The sequence below is a fragment of the Athene cunicularia genome (assembly GCF_003259725.1).
Source record: "Athene cunicularia isolate RWA chromosome Z unlocalized genomic scaffold, athCun1 chrZ_part1, whole genome shotgun sequence".
NCBI classification, from domain to species: Eukaryota; Metazoa; Chordata; class Aves; order Strigiformes; family Strigidae; genus Athene; species Athene cunicularia.
In genome coordinates this window covers 19,328,512-19,349,490 of record NW_020799142.1, presented here as the reverse complement: position 1 = coordinate 19,349,490, position 20,979 = coordinate 19,328,512, and the positions used below count along the sequence as shown (strand labels likewise).

At 37.7% G+C, this 20,979-nt stretch overlaps 1 protein-coding gene across 1 annotated transcript in view; it reads left to right on the top strand.

The window, feature by feature from the left end:
* The window catches only part of PARP8 (poly(ADP-ribose) polymerase family member 8), a 133,052-nt gene that overhangs the window by 103,055 nt on the left and 9,018 nt on the right, over window positions 1-20,979 (top strand). Inside the window, exons 14-22 of the mRNA XM_026865796.1 lie at window positions 6,510-6,602; window positions 11,742-11,867; window positions 13,420-13,485; window positions 14,826-14,893; window positions 15,258-15,306; window positions 16,102-16,214; window positions 16,381-16,453; window positions 18,292-18,361; window positions 20,141-20,217. Of these exons, the coding sequence (XP_026721597.1) occupies window positions 6,510-6,602; window positions 11,742-11,867; window positions 13,420-13,485; window positions 14,826-14,893; window positions 15,258-15,306; window positions 16,102-16,214; window positions 16,381-16,453; window positions 18,292-18,361; window positions 20,141-20,217 (735 nt within the window). The remainder of the gene's footprint in view (window positions 1-6,509; window positions 6,603-11,741; window positions 11,868-13,419; window positions 13,486-14,825; window positions 14,894-15,257; window positions 15,307-16,101; window positions 16,215-16,380; window positions 16,454-18,291; window positions 18,362-20,140; window positions 20,218-20,979) is intronic.

The window sequence follows — 20,979 nt, the reverse complement described above, 5'->3', positions numbered from 1 at the left end:
GGGGGGGGGGGGGGGGGGCAGAAAGGTGTATAAGCTGTCCAAGAATGCAGAAGAAAACAAAAAGCAGAAAATAAGATCTGGATCAGCCAAAACAAAACCAAACGGAACAAGTGACATTTCTTACTAAGCCTCAGTATACTCTCATCTTTTTGCAGGTTGTATCTGCTTACCACTGTGGTATTTCCCATGTCTTTCAGCATCATATTCCATGTATCACATGAATATTGTGAGATTATTCAAAAAGCTTCCCTTACAGATTTATAGTAAGATAGGGTATTATTAAATAAATTATTACTGCTCTCTAGAAGTGTATATGCCTACATAGAGCTTATAGTAGCTTGACTTCATTTAGTTTGTAGCATAAAATAGATTCAGTTGGAAGGGACCTACAAGAATCGTGTAGTCCAACTGCCTGACCGACTCAGGGCTGACCAAAAGTTAAAGCATGTTGTTAAGGGCATTGTCCAAATGCCTCTTAAACACTGACAGGCTTGGGGCGTTGACCACCTCTCTGGGAAGCCTGTTCCAGGCTTTGACCACCCTCCCAGTAAAGAAATGCTTCTTAACATCCCGTCTAAACCTCCCCTGGTGCAGCTTTGAACCATTCCCAGATATCCTGTCACTGGATACTGGGGAGAAGAGACCAGCACCTCCCTCTCCACTTCCCCTCCTCAGGAAGCCGTAGGGAGCAGTGAGGTCGCCCCTCAGCCTCCTTGTCTCCAAACCAGCCCAGCCCTCAGCCCTCAGCCCTCCTCACAGGACACACCTTCCAGCCCTCCCACCAGCTTTGCTGCCCTCCTCTGGACGCATTCAAGGACCTTCGCATCCTCCTGGAACTGCGGGGCCCAGCCCTGCCCGCAGCACTGGGTGAGGCCGCCCCAGCACTGAACAGAGCAGATAACCCCCGCCTTGCCCGGCTGGCCGCGCTGTGTCTGATGCACCCCAGGCTGCGGTTTGCCCTCCTGGCTGCCAGGGCACACTGCTGGCTCACCGTGAGCCTGCTGTCAGCCAGCGCCCCCAGAGCCCTTTCTGCAGGGATGCTCCCCAGACACTCCTCTCACAATTTACTCTAGTGCCTGGTTTTACTCCGACCTAGGTGCAGAATTCAGCATTTTGACTTGTTAAATTTTAATCCCATTAATCATTGCCCAGTTTTGCAATCTATCTACATCCCTCTGCAAGGCCTCCTGTCCCTCAAGAGAGTTAACAGCAAACTTGCTAGTGGTGCATTCAACTCCTGCATCCAGATGGTTGATACATATACTGAGTAGAACTGGCCCTAGAGCTGAGCCCTGAGGATCACTGCTAGTGACTGGTCTCCAGGCAGATGTAGCCCCGTTCACTACAACCCTTTGAGCTCTGCCCTGCAGCCAGTTCTTCACCCAGCACACTGTGAATCCACTCACCCATGGCTGGACAACTTGTCCAGAAGGATGTTGTGAGGGACAGTATGTCCCTCACAGGACAGATTTTTAGCCTTACTAAAATCCAAAAATACTTTATCCAATGCCTTCTCTTCATCCACCAAGTGGGTGACCTTATCATGCAAGGGTATGAAATTAGTTAGACAGTAGTTCCCTTTTGTGAACCCATGTTGATTCAGCCTGATGATTGCATTGTTTAAATAACTTTCAATAGTACACAGTATAATCTCCATAATTTTTCCAGGAATTCAGGTTAGACTAACATATCTGCAGTTCCCTGTAGTAGTTTGACTTCATTTGAAAATTCAGGGCACAGGTGTACTTCTTGGTAATTTTTTACATTTAAAGCAATTCCTAAATTAGTGTGAGTAAATATTTAATTTGAGTAAGTTTATTTTTAAATATTTTTTATATAAAGCAAAAAATTATCAATAAAGGTTATTAAAATAGAAAGCTAAATTTAAATTTTAATAAATTATAGTCTTTTTAATCCACTATGAGCTAGTGCTGGATGCATAACTCAGAAGTATAAACCACGGCAGAATAGGCAGATGTGTGTTAAACTTGCCTTTCAAAATAATATTGATCATTAATAATTTAAAATCCCTTAAACTCTTAAGCTCGATAAACCTTATGTTACAGTTAAGGGTAATTCTTCATGATTTCAGTAATTATTTAAGTAAACACAGAAATCAAACAGTTTGGACTCAAATGTTTACCTTGTGATTCTGTTGGAGTGTGTTCTAAGATGTACATTACCTAAAACTTTTTATTTCATCAGTTTTGAATTGAATTGAATCCTTCCTTCCTTCCTTCCTTCCTTCCTTCCTTCCTTCCTTCCTTCCTTCCTTCCTTCCTTCCTTCCTTCCTTTTTCTGTATCCATCTGTCCACATTTTCAGTATTATCCTCATCCATCCTCATCCTTCTTATTACTGTAATGAAGTGAAAGACAGAAGTGCCTACTATGGAAAAACTAATAATTACTATGGTTGAAAGTAGGAAACAGAACAGAGACATGAAGTCACATTTCATCTCCATGCTGTTGCTTTCATTAGGAGGAGAGAGATGGTCACTAACGGTTTCCCCTCACCATTTGTTACATTTGCTGTAGGTCAGGTTTTAAGCCTTCCCTGAGCTTGTCCTTTTAGTTCGAGTTTTTCACTGTGTCAGTCATGTTGCAACCTCATTAGTGTCTGTGTGACAGACATCAGGATACAGGAAAGGGTGGCACATTGCTCTTCTCAGCACAGCCACAGCACATATAGAAAGTATCAAGAAGATCAAGACTGGCTGTGAAAGTTTCAGGTTTTTCAAATTGAAAGAATGTCTGGAAAATATTTTAAGTAGTGTATGAGTCCAGGAAGCAGAATATGTTGTAGTACCTGGGTGGTTTGCCTGTCTGCCATTCACTGCTGTAAAAAGTGACACTTGCATTGTAATACACATAAACTCTGAGCCCTTTTTCATCACAGCAGCAGTTGGGTGGGTGCTACTGAGCATGCACATAATGAGGATGCCTAAAGGAAAACTCTGAAAACCTCAAAAGCTCAAAAAATGCTTTCTGCTTCTGTCAGTGCCTTCTGCTTCCAAGCTTTTGCAGTCTCAGGTTAACTGCCCACCTCTTATTTTATTCTGGCTTTTCCCCTCTGGTATACTTAGCCTTGTAAATAGTCTTTCAGCACCAATTATCTTCATTTAGCTAATAGTTTTGTGGACGTCGATGGCTTTATGTTAATTTTCTCTTTTCACGTGAAAAATAAAGTATGTGAGAGCACTAGCAGCTGCTGTTCTTGAAGAGGACTTAGAGTTGCCCTCTTCAGTAATGGCAAAGTTGTCCAGCTAGTCAGCTGTGCATGCTTTCAAGGTGATGGTGGTAATCTGTAAAATCTGTAAAATTCTGTGTGCACCTAAAATGAGGTTCATGTTTGGAATGATATACTTAAGTGTATAAACCCTATTTTGACTTGTATTTTCCCTTTGAAAATAATGGAAACGTAATCTAATACAAATTGGGTATGCTGTACCTTTATGGATATGGATCCTCATCAGTAAAAACATGACTATACTTTCATGTACATACACAAAAGTTCTTAGAAAGTTCAGCTTGCTGAATTGTACATGTACTTGAACCAAAATAAGAGTATCCAAAAAGTGACATTGGAACGGTGTATCTTTTATTAATGCATAGTGGTGTTCTTGTTTATTTACCGTGGCTAGGGACATTTCTCATACTTAGGTTATGAAATCAGAACAAGACTGTTCCTATCTAACCCAGGAGCTCACATCCTATTACAAGAGAAGAGACTAGTGGATGCCGAAACACTGGCAGTATGCAAAACATTAGCAGCAGTGTAAGAGAAGCCTTGACATCCCAGTTTTCCCAGAAAGCTTGGCCATTTTCTTTAAGCTGTCTTCTAGAATTGATTTATTAACTTAAGTTTTCATATGTTTTCATTGATTCTAGCATGCACAATTGCAGACTAACCAAAATATGGAAATTTGACACTGAATATATCAATCACCATCATGTGACAAAAGCTCTACAAGTCTTTGCTTCTTACTTACAAACCAATCTTTTATTTTGGAGGGAAATAAAGGAGTTTAAATGATTGAACCTAACTAATCGCTGCAGTAAGAGGACAGTGAAGCAGCCAATACCAACATCTCTTGAAACACTCTACTAACTCTTGTGGGAAATTTAAGTTAAAAGTGTCTGATTTGTTTAAATTGTGACAAATTTCAGAAACAGGATCCAAAAGTGCTCTTAAAATGGCTGGACTTTGGGTTAGAAAGCATCTGGGATGGATATACAAAGGCAGGCTATTGAAGTGTCCATATTGCTACAGGGTTTGGCTTATCTTCCCTGTTACACTCCAGAGCCAAATACTCGGGGGTCATAAATGTTCATCAAATACATAAAATCAGAAGAATTGTATAGACTCTTAACAGTAGTGTCTGTTCCTCTTCAGAACTCAAATTTTACTGTCTTGCTTCTCCTCATATCTGTAGTTTTCCAGCCTTAAGATGTTAGCTCCAGTGTCCACCTGGGAGAAGAAAGGCCCTTCAAATGTCAAACATAAGTACAAAGACCATTTCCTAACTTTCCTGTTCCAGATGCTCAGACATTTCTGGGATCATAACACAAGGGGTAGTGGGGGAAAAAAAAAAAAAAAAAAAGCAAAGATGACAAATTCTCTATTGCCTTTGCCATCTTTAAGGTTCAAGATAACTTACTTTGTTGAGGTTGTAAACAAAATGTCAAAAATAAGTATTCTCTTAACACTTTTTTTCATGACAGGCATGGCTAAACTTAGATTGGTCTGCCATTCAAGAGCATCCTTTTCTCTGATATAAAAGGGAATCTTGTGTATACTGTTGATTATGATAGTCAAGGTGATAGTGCCACCATGCTTCCCCAACTAAGCAGATGATTTACTCACCTTCCAAATGTGGAAAACCTAAGAATTATGACAATAATAAATACTTTTTGTCTAGCATGCCATGGCACAGTGAATCAGATCATGTTAGGCTTCATCTGCTGCCTAATGCAATGTAACATAGCAGATAAAATAAATCAAATGGGTGACACTATATTAGACTTAAAAGATGATAGCTCTTGTAAAGCAACTGATGGGTGAATGTGTCAATACAGTAGATTTCAGATGTTTATTGAAGTCTTGAATCTTTGAAACCCATCAAATGCATATTTTAAGGGGTATGAAACAAGTGACTACAAATACAGCAGTATGCTTTTTACTGACAGAGCTGTTGCCTGAAACAGAATTCAGCTAAATTTTATGTTTTCTTTGTGTCTCAATTCATTCTTTCATTTCTGCAAGTGCTTCCTAGAGACATTGGCTTGAACTTCAAAGCGTACTGCTACAAATACTTTAGTAACTGTCATGGTAGCTAGACTCAGAATTTTTAGTTACAAATGTTCGGTAGGGCCTACCAGAGTTAATTTTGAGTTTCAGTGAACTAGGATTTATAATATAGATTCAAAGAAGTATTAACCCCAAAATATTTTTTATTGTTTTCAACATTGTAATAAAAAGTTATGTTTATTGGGGTCCATTTTAAGGAAGGTTCTAATTTGTGTTTCTTTCTTGCATTTCTTTCAACCTTTTGTTCTTTTTGAATACTTTTAACTATTCACTGTGTGATTTATTACTTGAGCATTTAAAAAACTGATCTGCTAATTATCTTTCAGTAAATAAGTATGGAGTTGCTATAAGTGTTGTAACCAATTAGGAAGTTTATTAAGGCATGCCCCTTCTCTTCAAGCTGTGTTTTGTTTCTGCTTTTGTTTGCTTTATGAAGGCAGAACACTCAATTCTCATTCAATATGATGTTTAAATAAGTTTTATAGTTTGATCATTGTGATGGCATTCTGAATTAAATTTTGCAAAAATATAGTCAAAAGAATGGTTCAACAGCATGGGGGTTTTATTACTTTTTTGAATACGTGAAAAAAGAGTGGAAGCACCTTTATTAAACTAATGTGACCTTCCTAAATCAGTGTTTATTCTATAAAAATATAATGTATTTCCTTAAAGTTTACAAATAAATTATTAAATTAATGACAAAACAAAAGTAGCTTCTTCAAGAAACTTGTCTTCTAGATCAGATTTTTGTGTGTGTTCTCAACAGCAGAATTGCAAGCTGTGAAGAAGAAAGCTTCATTTACAAAGGGGATGTGCCCCCATTAGTTTCTGGATTTGTTCTCCATTAATTTTAATTATGTAGGAGGCTTGCAGAGTCTGATAGGATAGTGTTAAGGATGTTTGGGTACTATGCCTTTAATATTGGTTTTGTAATCTATTTGATAGCCTCTGTGAATACTTGCAAGTTTTAGAGTTCTTCACACTTCAGATTATTAAAATCTCCAGATTATTAAAATGCTTCTCTAATGCATCTTCCTCAATAATTGTCATGTATTCATAACTTGAAATTAATGTTGTGGTTAATATCTGAAGAAAAAAAATTAACACTGAATGTGTTTGGGGTTTGTTGTAGTATGACATGATAAAACCAAGAACCCAAAACTAGCACAAAATTATAATTAACTTTCTTTCTTTGTGTAGCCCACTGTTTGTGAACGGGAGCTCTGTGTATTTGCTTTCCAAACATTAGGAGTGATGAACGAAGCTGCTGATGAAATCGCAACTGGGGCTCAGGTAGAATTACCTAATGCTTATTGCATGTGATTTTCTATAGCATACCCAGTCTTCTCAGCCTCTTCTAGTATTTATTTTGACTTGCATTCCTCATATGAGTACTGTTTGGTAAGGGTGATTTATTTGTCCACTCTTATAGCTGTAAATATACTGTTTTATGCATGGAATTTTCAAATGGTACTAATGAGGATCTTCCATTCTTTTTCTTACATGTAATTAGAACAACCCTGTTTTCTTGTTTTGTTGTATTCAATTAGGTCACCTGGGTTGTTAATAAAGGCAACCATTGTCATTTGCAGATAATTCCCATTTATTTTCACCTAATGGGCCATTACTACTCTCATGCAATTAATAAGCTACTTCCTTTTCATGGTGTTGGGATGCAGCTATCCACTGAGCATCTGTTGTTTTGATCATTAAATAACAGTGGGAAAGTCTTTACTGATGTTGCTACATAGGTTTTTTTCTCTCTTCTCAAGGATTAGGAATATAATCTTGCTTCCTGACTCTAAATTACTAATGCAGCTATAACCATGTCATTGTTTTCTTTCATAATTGTACATGTGCCTTAAAACAAAGTATGTTAACTGTTGCCAAACACCATTTAGCCTTAGATTCCAGTAAATTCAAAAGCTCTTATGTTTAAGATCCTTTTAAGATCTTAAATTAAAAGTTTGCACATCTCAGAGTAAAGTGAATTCCTCTCTGATTTGCTAGAGATCTGTCACTCACTGTGCTTTTACGTAGTAAGCAACATGTTTTTTTGGAAGAGCAAAATTTCAGTTCAGTTAACTTTAACTAGCCCTAGTGAGTCTAGCCACTGGAAATAAACTATTCAGCTAAGTGCCTGAATACCAACTGTGGGCGTATCCTCAAAGGAAGAAACTTGCAGCTGTGTACATCAGCTTCTTCACTTGAGAATATGACTGCAGGATCTGAATATCAACTCTTCATCTGATGTCTGAAGACCATTAGATGGCTATATTTGCAACATCTAGCATACCAAACATTGGGATGTTACCTGTGTAAGCTTGTAAGAAATGGAGAGAGGTGTGCTAATGAATCCCTACCTCTTCCTCAGCCTGAAGTCCTCAGCTATGTGTTTCTGAGGACTGGAGTTTGTTGTTTGTTCAGGCACTTATGTGATACATGCACATTTAGAATCATAGAATAGTTTGGTTTGGAAAGGACCATTAAAGGTCATCTAGTTCAATACCCCCTGTAATAAGCAGGGACATCTTCAACTAGATCAGGTTGCTCAAAGCCTCATCCAGCTTGACCTTGAATATTTCAAGGGATGAGGCATCTGCAGCCTCTTTGGGCCTGTTTCAGTGTTACACCATCCTCACCATAAAAAATTTCTTCATTGTAGCGATAAATCTACCCTCTTTTCGTTTAAAACCTTTACCCCTTGTTTTATCGCAACAGGCAGGCTCTGCTAAAATCTTTGTCCCCAACTTTCTTATAAACCCTCTTTTAAGTGTTGAAAGGCTGCAATAAGGTCTCCCCATAGCCTTCTCTTCTTCAGGCAGAACCCCAACTCCCTCAGCCTTTCCTCATAGGAGAGATGTTCTATCTCCCTGGTCATTTTTGTGGCCCTCCTCTGGACCCACTCCAGCAGGTCCATGTCTTTTCTGTGCTGAGGACTCCAGAGCTGGACACAGTACTCCAGGTAGGATCTCACCAGAACAGCGTACAGGGAAGAATCATCTCCCTTGACCTGCTTACCACGCTTCTGATGCCCCCCAGCCTACTGTTGGCTTTCTGGACTGGGAGTGCACATTGCTGGATCATGTCCAGCTTTACATCCACCAGTACTCCCAAGAGAGAAGAGAGACTGCCCATGAAGAGTAAAATAAAAAAGTTGTTGAGTACCTCAGCCTTCTCCTTGTCCTTTGGTACCAGTTTGTCAGTTGTGTTCATCAGCTGGGGGCACACTTTCTTTGACCTTCCTTTTCTGGCTGACATACCAGGCTGAAGCCTTTCTTTGCATCCCCTGCCAAGTTCAGCTCCAGCTGTGCCTTGGTCTCCCTGAGCCCATCCCTACACAACCAGCAATGTCCCTATACTCTTCCCAGGATATCTGTCCCTGCTTCCACTGCCTGTGCATTTCCTTCTTGCCCTTTAGTTTGACCATCAGGTCTTAACTCAGCCATGCTGGTCTCTTGCCTTCCTTTCCTGATTTTCTTACACATGGGGATCAAGAGCTCATGCACTGTATGGAAAACATCCTTAAAGATCTGCCAGCTCTGTTCTGCTCCATTGTCACTGAAGGCAGTTTCTCAGGGGGTCCTATTGACTGATTCCTTCAACATCTGGAAGTTTGCTTTCCTAAAATTAGAAGACAATTAGGTACAAAGTTATATTGTACATTACATGTACATTGTACATTAGGTGCAAACAGCTGACAGGAGAGGAGAGATGGACCTGGTTAGCTCTCACTCTGTGTTTTATGTAGGTATCACTGTTGCAGTCATATGTGGAGCTTGCTCTAGATGTCTAGAATACCTGTGCATCTACAGTGCTTTGCTGTAGAGTACTGAAGTGATTACAACCTTAATGGTGCTTTAAAAAGTTAAATAAATGCTTTTGTCAGTTGTCCCATTGGACCTAGGTGACTAAATTGCTAAGTTTCACTCTAGTGATAACATTGCACCTAGCTCACTACATCTGATCTGGTTGAGCTACCATTCCTGCTTCCAGAAAGATTTCAACACTTCTAGGGTTTGATTCATCTAAACTGTTTTGAACATTAGTTTAGGATAGTGCAAATCACAGCATAAACTATCATCCACTGATTATAAAGAGAGCCTAGGCTGACTGGTAAGAGTTAGATGTTCACCTTGTGAATCTCTACATTTTGTCAGATGAATCTTCCTCCAAATCATTTTGTGTGGAGAAGGAGCCTAAATAGAGGTTCCCATTATTAGAAAACACATCTTATTTTTTTAGTGCTGTGCTTTCAGCTAGTTTTCTAAGGTACATACCCCTACTTTGTCACTCCAAATATTCTGATGGCTCCTCCTTATAGTAAGTGATTATACTTTCTAAAACTTTCATGCCAAACTCACCTTACCTCATAGTCAAAATGTCTGAAAACTAAATGCCTGATTTCTTGATAGTTCAGACTCCCTGTAGAGAATCTCTGGAGAGAGGGGCACTGTCTGGGAGATTGATACTGTAAGAGGGAAGTGTCATCAGCAAGTGTCGTCTTGTCATTCTTGTAAATATTGTAATCCTTACTTATGCACTTCAGTACCTACTGTTAAAGAGAAATAGTTGAGGCCCAGCTGTACGGATGTTTACTAGATCCACAGCACTTCCTATTACCAAGAAATACATATGTAAGTTTGTGTTATAATGTTTGTATTAGACCTACCTCCCAGCTTAAGTTACTCTGCATTCCATCTGCTCAAAACAATGATCCCAGGGGAAGCTGGGGGTTTAACTAAGACTAATCTATGCATGTCTTCCCATCTCAGAGCAATATGCAGGTATCATGGTGAGAAACAATAGAGGAGTAAACCGTTTAAAGAAGGGCTTTGGGATGCTGCTCTAAGAAGATCTGTGTACTTTTAAGACAAAGTCCCATCATACAAATCATAAAGGAAGACAACTTTGGGTCACTGTTTTAAGAGCTTTAGGGGCTCAAACAGCTCTTGCCTAGTAGTGTTCTGTGACTGGAGGCTAAGAAGGGCTTCTGAGAAGTGGGATGTATGAACTCTGGCTCAGTTTCATGGTAATACATTGAGAGTTGCAGGCCTGTCCCTTGACCTGTTTTTGTGTGCATACTCCTGGTCTCCTTTGCAAATGCTAATGCAGATGCCTTGTTTTGAAACATTCCACACTTAAAGGTATTTTAAGCTGGAAAGTAATCAGAGCACCATGGAGGAAGGAATCATTATTTAAATAACTTCATTTTTCAGTATATCTGAGATATTTAGTAACTGGAACTGAAAGAATATTTTTAAAGTCATGGAGAAAATTGTCCATTCATGCTAAAGGAGCAGAGGAGGAGAATGACAACAGTATGACTCACTGAAGCACTGTTCCTTTCCCTTTTCATCATGATTATTATTTTCATTCTGCTTCTCTAAAGGACCGTCTTTTTAATTTTTGCCCAAATGATCAGATACGATGGCAACTATATGAGAACTTCTAGAATAGCTTGAGCTTTGAGATGAGATCTGATCCGCATGGAGTTGTGGGAGGAACCAGGCATGCCTACTAAGTACGACTCATCTCGACTTTTCCTTTCTGTCATAGAAAAGTCTGTTTTCACACAGGAATGTTTTCAGAAGGCATGGAAAAATGGGAAAATGTATAAATTTGCAGCTGCATTTTTATGTAGCAACTTTGGATTGCATTACGAGCTGGATTTACTTTTCACAGCTGCCAGAAAGCTGCATTCTCTCTGGTTTGTGATTGCTGTATTCTATTTTTAACCTCTGAGTTACTAATTTTGAAACAATTTTACAGAAATTTGTTGTTAAGTGGTATATGTGCCTGTGTATACATATGTGAATACATGCCTGTATACACATTACACTCTTGACCTTATGGTGAAATCTTGGAAATAATAGATATTCAAAGCCATGTTGTCATTTGTACAGCAAGATGGAAGAAAAAAGGTGTCCCAGTGTGAGCTATGCAAATGACTGTTAAATCATTGCACTGTTCTGACTTTAGCAGAAGCAGTGTTTACAAGTGTTTCTATGATTGAGGTCTTCAGGAGAAGAGCAGACAGTGGTACAGATTCACAAACCCTTATTCTTGAGCAACATTTTTCACTGGCATCTCTACACAGATCCAGCACGACTTCAGTTCCCTAGAGAATGAATTTAATCCAGAAATTAGCATATATTCACAAGAGAAAGCAGGACTGCAAGCAATGTATTTGACATCATAATACATTTAGGACCAGATGTGGGTCCTACGTACCCACTTGGAATAATGTACCTGATTCCTGTTAAGGTCAGTGGAAAAATTTCAGTCCTGAACTATGTCCTGTGGATAACATGGTTTGGGTAATACAGGTAACAGTGAAATACGATATTACTATAATGTGTGAAAAAAAGCAGATTGGAAGATACAATATGAAAGTACATACATTGAATAAATATTTTTCATTATTCCTAGGTGGTTGATCTGTTAGTATCCATGTGTCGGTCTGCATTAGAGTCACCTAGGAAAGTTGTCATTTTTGAGCCATATCCTTCTGTAGTTGATCCTAATGATCCTCAGATGCTGGCCTTTAACCCCAGGGTAAGTAGTTAACTCTCATTATTTCATAGCTTGGTTTTAGTCATGCATGAGACTTCAAAGCAAAGCCTTCTTCCAGAGGACTCTCCTTTACTGTAAGAGAGAAAGCTCCAGCATATAAAAAGGAATCTCCTTTACTATAAGACAGAAAGCTCCAGCATATAGCACAAGCGGGTGACAGTTTTCAGAACTTTGTAACTTTTGTAGTTGTCCCTGAGAAGGTATTTGAGGATGAACTCTTAAGTTCTGTTCAAAGTTATGTTGAAGCCAATACATTCTTTTAGGGTACAAATTCTAGATGCAAAATTTTATATTCTTGGTGTCTTTCTCTCTGTGTACGCATTGGACACAAAGAGAAAGATAGCCTTTGGGAGGTGTAGACCATGTTAACTGCAGGATTTGCAGTCTATCCTTTTGTTCTCAGAGCTGTTATTGTTATCATCTCATTTGCTCTTTGCAAACAATTATGTCCTTAAATGTAATTTTATTAAATGTTGACACAACAGCTGAGTTTTGTACAAGCATCGATTTTGAAATAAAGAATTGCGTTTGCACTATTTGCTCCTTAGGCTGCAAATACTGTCTCTCAGGACAGCCCTCAAGAAGCCATGAACTATTGCATCTCACTTGAGCCATCCCCAAGAGCATAAATGAGAACTTTGAATGTTCTGCATTGGGATGCATTTCACTATTTTCTGAGCAAAGACTAGCTAGCAGTGGTTCTTCCTCAGGAACGGGCAAGCATGTTCTGTAGCGTGTGGGAAGAAAGACTTGCCAGGAGGTGCTTGGAAGGGGGCTGATGAGGAGACATGTAGTCTGGTGCCTGGGCAAGACAGGAGTTGGAAGCAAATGAGGGGATATGAAAGATCACACCAGAGTGGAATGGAGAGAGTCCCTGAGCTGGCAGGGCCCACACCACCTGCTCCCAGCTTCTTGCCAGCATGGGTGAGGTGAAAGCCCATGGCAAATGTTGGCAAGACCCGAAGATGGGGAACAGTGAAGCTCCTGAAGGTGATGTGACATGTGGAGCTGGTGAAGCAGAGACTGCTAAACTCATCTACTTGGAAATGGTGGAGCCATCTGGTAGTGGTTCCCAAGCAGAAGGTAGACAAGGTTCAGGGTGAGGCAGTGGGACAGCTGGAGGACCTATGATGTTTAATAGAGCTGTTAGCAAAATAAACATCTGTTTGTTTAGCATTTTATTTAAAATCTATTTGGTCACTGAATTATTTAACTTAATAGAATGTTGTCCAAATGACTGTAAGAACCTGTGTTTATAAATATTTGTTTAAAAAAAGTGAGCTAATGTTTTGACTATGTTGGAGAGTCTAGTGAAATTCAAGGAGAAACAATCATGATAATATTTTTTCAGGGAATTTTCCTGCACTATGAATAAGGTGGAAGGAAGCTATTAGTTAGAAATGTTTGAAAGGATTGATTTGCTGAACATTCATCCTAGCTTTTGTTTTAGACACACAAAGAATTTTGGGGTTTGTAGAGCCAAAGACTATAATAATGTTCTTTAAATTTATTTGCTTATTTTATGCTATATCAGAAGAAGAATTATGACCGAGTCATGAAAGCATTGGACAGTATCACTTCTATTAGAGAGATGACACAGGTGAGTTTAAAAATCTTTACCTAACTTAATTGTTATTTCTAGAACTAGGAAGATGCTTATTTGGCTTGCCTATGATGGGTGAGGAGTTCATTAGTATCATCTCTCTCATATAGAGCTGTAATAATATTAAAATGTGTGTTAAAAATAACAAACCTAGAGTATCCGTAATGACAGCCAATAAATAGCGATAAAGAAGAACTCAGATCTTTTGAAGTTTCAATAAGAGGTAATAACAGCAGAACCTGCATTGTAATGAGATAACCATCAACTGCTTCATTTCTGAAATATCAAAGCCAAACTGAGTCTTTTATTTACAAAGCAAAAGAAATTGATTTTTACAGTGTTCTGAATGATAGCTTTATTTCTGTTATAGAAAACCACTTGATCAGCTAAGTATGGTTGGGGACTTGGAAGGTTGGGTCTCTTGGGATTACTACCATATGATTTCTCAATATTCACGATGGGACAGACTCTGATAGCTATACTTATGTTTATTGTTACACTTCCTTTCGCAAACAACCCAGATGATTATAACTGATTATTGAAATCTCTTCCACATACCTTGCTTTTCTACCTGCTATATAAATGTAAACTCACAGCAGTTTATAAATCTTACCCTATATGTATTCATAAAGCACTTTGGGATCCTGGAATGAAGAATGAGGTGTATAGACAGGAGTAGAGTAAATTTAAAAGTAAAATTCACATATTTTTGTTACTTAATATATGATCTTGTAAACATTTAAAAACTCAGGTATTTCTGTTACTTAATATAATTACTTTTGTAAAGAAAAATAACCACCATTTTTCTTTTTTTTTTTAATGTTAAAATAATTCTTGGATTGAAGAGTTTTAAAGGGATGCTTTGCACTGTGACTGAAATCAAGAAAGGTTTTTGAAGGGATTATAAATTGATATGGTATTTTACCAGTTTATGCCATGAAACAGTTAAAAAAAAAATTGAGTGAATTATCTTGGGATATTTTGAGAGACTTAATTTTGTGAAGTTCTAATCCAATTTCTTAATCCAAGATCTGAACATAAATAGACATCTTCTCCTGCTCTGCCTGAGATCACCAATGTTTGCTGTAATATACTCATTTTGATGCTAATTATATGCTTATTATTTTACTCCAGGGAAAATAATTGCTATATTAATTCCTGTTGTTGTCAAAATACATTTATAATTGTACAACGCTATATGTCAGTAAAACTGTGATTTAAGCCAGTAATGAGTCCCTTGTATTCATTTTAATAGATTAAATCTTAGGCAATGTAACATATAAAATTTAACCTTATAATTTCAACTAGAAATAAAGAATGCCATTACTCTTTTCTAGGCACCTTACTTGGAAATAAAGAAGCAGATGGATAAACAAGATCCCCTTGCACATCCTCTTCTACAATGGTATAAAATAGACTCACATGAGATGATAATTATTAAAGTACCAAGTATAATGAGTAATCACTTCACCAGTGTAATTTGGTATAAGCTCACCCTCAGAATTAATGTCAGGGTTGACATTTGCAACTGTAAATGTTTCTGGACTGTTTCTGGACCTCATCTGAGCACTCTGAAAACACTAGAAAAGATCCAGCTTATTTGTACAGCCTCTGATCTCATTTTCTAGTCAAGATTTGGTCAACTTCCATCTGATAGGTTCAAAGGCCTGCAGCTGGGTGCTTTGTGGTGGCCATTCATAACACATTTTTAAGAATAAAAGTTCTGTTTGGTTACTATGTCTAATACATCTAACTGTTTCTTATTTTAGGGTTATTTCTAGTAATAGATCACATATTGTGAAGCTACCAGTGAATAGGGTAAGTATCTGTGGGCTATTATTTTCTCATTTCTTGTGGCTCATATTAGCATTTTAGGTGGGAGTCTCCTAGCCAAACATAGGTTTCTACATTCAGACAGATCACATGGACTCCATTAATAGACAAGGGAGAAGAATAAGCGGTTTCAGGTCATGACTCATAGAATCATGTTGTGAATATCTAAAATAGGTCAAAGGAATAATGCTCATAAAAAGCCTGTTTGAGGTGAGTAGCTCGGATACAAGTGTCCACACTGTAGTTATCTGAGATTGATTGAGAATAGCTTCACTGTTTTGTTGCCATATAGAATATTAGATACAGAACTCTACAGAAAGCAGTGCACACAAACATGATACAGTAGGAGATCCACAAAAGAGTATAGCTCTTGAATTTTAGAGGGATGGTGCTGAGATTCATTTCTGAGTATGTGTGCCTCTGATCCTCTGATTAAGGGCATAGTAATCTGCAGCCTTTCAAATCTGAACCTTAGTTCAAAGCCATCTCTAATCAGAATACCATGATGAAATTGTTCAGTTTAGTTACTTTTACTTAGAGCCATATTAGGCTGAAATCTGTTTCAGATACTGCCGTATGTTTCATAAACTGAAAGACATTTTTACTGTTTGATTTCAGGTAAAAACTATGGTAACGACACCAATTTCAACTTAGTTCACATAGTTACTTAGATGCAGTTATGTACTGTGTGAAACAGCATGGTATCTGCAGAACTACCATTATGGAAATACTTTTGTGTTAATGAACTTCTTTTCACTTCTGCACTGTTATGTTTTACAGCAACTAAAGTTTATGCACACTCCCCACCAGTTTCTACTTCTCAGCAGTCCACCAGCCAAAGAATCCAATTTCCGAGCTGCTAAAAATCTCTATGGAAGTACCTTTGCATTTCAGTAAGTACATATATTCATATTAATCAAAGGTTATCCAGATGCCATTATAATTTTTTGTTCTTGCCATTTGAGGTTTACAGCTGTGAATTTATTGTTTTAAAACATTACTTACTTAATTTTGCATTTTATAGTGTGGATTTTAGCACTTGCTTTTTCATTTTTTCAGTGGTTCACACATTGAAAATTGGCATTCCATCCTGAGGAACGGCTTAGTTGTTGCTTCCAATACGAGGCTGCAGGTAAATAGTAGATTAAACACACTTTAGCTATTGATTACATGTTTAGGCAAGTTTTCAGACCATGTTGGTTCTGGTAGTCATATAGGTTGAAAAAAGGGATGATTTCAAATACAATCTTGTATCCTGAAAAGGTACTTTTCTGATGCAATTAAAATGATATAATGCATCTGCTAAAATGGCTAGAAAATCCTATTGCTGGAATCAGTGTTTCAGTTTTGTGTTGCAGAGCAGCACCTCCAGGAGGCTTAGCTCGGTACTACTTAAAAGCAGTCGGTATTAAAATTTAGAGCTACTTAAATTATCTCCATGTTATAGGATCCAAGAGCATACTAGGTTTACAGAAACTGGATTTACAGCATCTTCTTTTCCCTGGTTTCCTTGGGAATGGAAATATGAGTGTATTTTCCAGGAGGGAGCTATCGCAAACTTCAGTTCATTTTCTCAGACTGAATCATCAGGAGAGCACTACTGCAGAGCAAAGTAGCAAGAACCAGAGGGACTGAGGAGCTGTAACTCAGAGTATTTTAGCATCATGTGTTTGACAGCTCTTCCCCGGAGCTGAGTCCATGATACCTTAGAGGAGGATCCCAGGGTCCTGGCTAAGGATTGGGATACAGAAGACACTGAAGAAAAAAAAAAAAAAAAAAAGGAAATGGAAATCTCTGCTGTTCCTCTTAGTGGTTTGGGTGTGTTTATTAGTATATTTGGAATATAATTCCCCAAGAAAGCAGGATTTACACACTGAAATTCACCAAAGTAAACCCCTTTGTTCATGTTTATTTTTTTGTTGAGGGTTGACATACTGGGAATAGGAAGAAGCAATAAAGCCCCATTTTAAATATATGTTATCATTTTTAGCTCTCTCACACACCTGAGGCATATATCTTGAGCCCAGTTCATCCCATTTACCCCAGTTCCAACCAGTCAGAAAAAATACTTACTCACCAAGGATCCTATACAACATTGTAGAATCTGGAGGAGTGAAAGCATGTTTGCACATTCCTGAGAGCTCTGGCATATTGCAGAGGTGATGTAAATATCATTGGGTCAGAGGAAAGAAATAAGGGTGAGCATGACTCTGAAGCCCAGTGGTCATAACATCTGCCTAGGTAGGAGATACTCTGGGTTCTCATTTGTGCTCTAGCAGATACTTGGTGCGTTTTCTTTAGAGGCTTTTCCACATGAAGTCAGTCCGTGGTGGAGAATTGAAATTTGTTGCTTAACCCAAACTTTGTGACGTGGAACAGTGATGTTGGTGAAGAATAGTCTTCTCTTTCATCTATTCTTCTCAGACAGCTGGTAGCTTTATGACTAAAACACAGTCCTGCTGTGATGGAATATGCACACCTGAACCCATTCCTCCAGTACTCAGGCTGAATTAGTGATTACATTTTTCTATAACATATGACCTTAAAAAAAAAAGAAAAGCAGCTGTTGCTGCTGTTGGTTCACAGAGACTAGTTTAGGCTATGCTTCCTGCCAAGGCAGGCACGTGCTGAGCTTGCTCAGCCTTGTTAAGACTAAGGTATATTTGGCCATATACAGAAGCACCATCTGTGGGCATCCACCATGGTAATGTTACATTTAAAAACAGAAAACGCAATTTTATATATAAATCTGTTGTAAAATTATGTTGGGGCATTTGGACATGGTTTCCAGAATGTATTAGTATTTTAGTTGTATATTCACAGCATGTTTTTTCTAAAGACTACCTTATTACAAGGTAATAAATTAGTGCTATGGGGCAGATGCTTATCTACATTTCAACCTGTTCCTATCATTATTATTTTGTCCAGATAACCAAATTAATGTTAAACAATCACTCCGCTCTTTTTCAGCTCCATGGTGCAATGTTTGGAAGTGGAATCTACCTTAGTCCATTGTCAAGCATATCATTTGGATACTCAGGTGATATTTATATATCACTCTAAAATGGAGAAACATAGCGGGGGGTCTTAGTACACTGCTTTTCTTACCAGCTTTGCTGTTTACAAGACTGTATTAAGTTTGGTCTTTGTCGACCAAGATTTAATTTATTCAAAAAAGAGAAAATTAAATACTTGTCCTCATTTTCCAAGGTTCTGAGTATCTGTAAACTGTGCTTGATGTAAATAGTAGCTAATAGTGGATGTTGTACTGATTATGCAATAGAAATCCTACTTTGTGATTTTTTTGTCAGTATCTGCCTAAGTTCATCTAACATTATCTATGGATTCATGGGCTTTTATGACCTGATCTGACAAAAATTCATCAATAGACATGTTCAACTGTGTATATTTAAGATTGTTCCTAGCTATCACCATGTCAGGATTACATAGAAAGTACAGGACAGAGAGGTTATTTTAGCATGAGAAGGGGAGGAAATGTAATTTGCCCCACTAGTAAATCCAATAGGGAGTCATGCAGAATTTGCCATATAAGAAGTATATCGTAAATAGAAGCATAACAGAATATATATGTGTATATTAAGAAATTTAAGAGATTTTAAAATATGGTGACTTTTTCCTTTAGCTATGTTGTGTTTACCATTTCCTCACATACGAAAGTGATGGTATAGTTGGATGTGTGTTTGTGTGTATGTAGATAATTCTGAGAGTTTAGTTATGCTTTCTGATTTCAGTATTTTTAGGTAATGTCACAATTCATTTTAAGAGCTCAGCATTTTTTACTACTATTTATTGAATTTCAATATCAATAATCTCTAAATGCACTTTTAGCTCTTCATAGATTACATTAATATCGAAGCTTTTTAGGATTTACTAAAAATGCAGGTTGCAGTATTATCTAACAAAATGCCTTTCTTTTTGGACAACACTGCTTTGTCAGCTTCACTGTGTTTTTTCTCATCTCTCTACTGTTCTTGCTCCCTTCCATCCCATCTTTTCCAGAAAGGAGGCCTGTGTTCCTATGAAGTATGTAATACTTGATGCCAATAAAAACCAGAGAGGAGTCCTACACTCCCTGTTGCTTCAAGGAGATAAACTTCCCCATAATTCAGTCTTTGTTTACAAACTGACCAGAAATATGGGATACTGGAAAGTCAAGGAATCTTGTAGTAGCATACAATACTGGAATTTTACATAGAGTAACATGAGGAATATAAAAGAGATCTAAGGCACAGATATAGATGTTTAGATTTCTGAGGTGGAAATTAGATCCAACGTGGCTGACAATAATTTAATACTTTTGCATGTAGCTAAAGTAATTAAACCAAAATAGACTAGTCGTAAAAATTAGTTAGACTTTTACTAAGTCTAAAAAAAAAATTAAAGATTAATATCTGAAATTGTTTCTCTCATGATTTTAGTATTCCACCCACAGTAAGTCAGGCTGTGTTACTTCAGCCTGATTAGGGTCAGTTAGACTCAAGACATGGTGGCATGCAACTCAGTTCAGCAACTACCTAAGAGCATTCCTGAGCTGAATTCAGTGGCATTTAAGCTCATGTTTATCTGCTTTTGCACCTTTTGCTAACTTGACTTTCCTATGATCTTTGCAATACGTGCAGATGTACTGGAAATTTGCAGGTTTAAACTGAGATGTTCTGTGACAAAGTTAACTAGCTTTTTGAGTGCCATGCAAAGGTCTGTGATTCCCACTGTGCTACCTGTTTCATTCTCCATACTTAAATTTGCATATGATGGTATCAATATGCCAGGATATCTTACATGATTTTAATATTCCTAGGGATGAACAAGAAGCAGCAGAAAGTGTCAGCTAAAGATGAACCAGCTTCAGGCAGTAAGGGCAGTAATACATCACAGGTACAGTACATCAACCATCTCTGGAAAACTTACAGTTTTATGCTTGGGAACTTGATAGCTGAGAAGGAGGTAGTGTTCCCTTAATGAAAGCTAACAGTTTTATTTTATTGAATGAAATCAACAGCTTCAGAGACTGCAAACATCAAATACAGCCCAACTGCTTTTAGTAACAATTTACAGAGTATACTGCAGATCTTTTCCCAGCAGAAGAGTTAAGAAAAGAATGAAAATTAAACACAGATTACATTATAACCCTTATCAAGTCCTTGTTTTCTGAGTGCTAGGCTTGCAGAAGGATGATGCAAAAGGATTTGAGAGTGGTTATTGCTGGAAAATGAGTAACATTTCATTTATAGCAAGTAGGTTTTTTCTTTCTTTGTGGTTTTTACATATTAAAACATTACAATTCAGCTTTATCTAAAGCAAACTCATAGATTTTATATATTGGGCTAAATTTTGAGAAAGAAATCTTACATCTGTCTCCATAGTTAGATCATAGGAACTACAGAATAAACTGATTTTGGAGAGAGATCAGTGTGTAACAGCAGAAGCCCTCAGAAATGGGAAGTCCAGTAAAATTCGGGTAGTGGCCAAAGAATCAGTAGTCAAATTAACTTTTTTTTTTTTCCTGCTGTCAATTTGTTTATTAGTAACAAATATTATATATTTTTATATGCTATTTGTTTATTAGTAACAAATATTATATATTTATTCTGTAATAATTCAGAGATTTTCTTTCTGGATAAAGAAGTTCAAATCCAG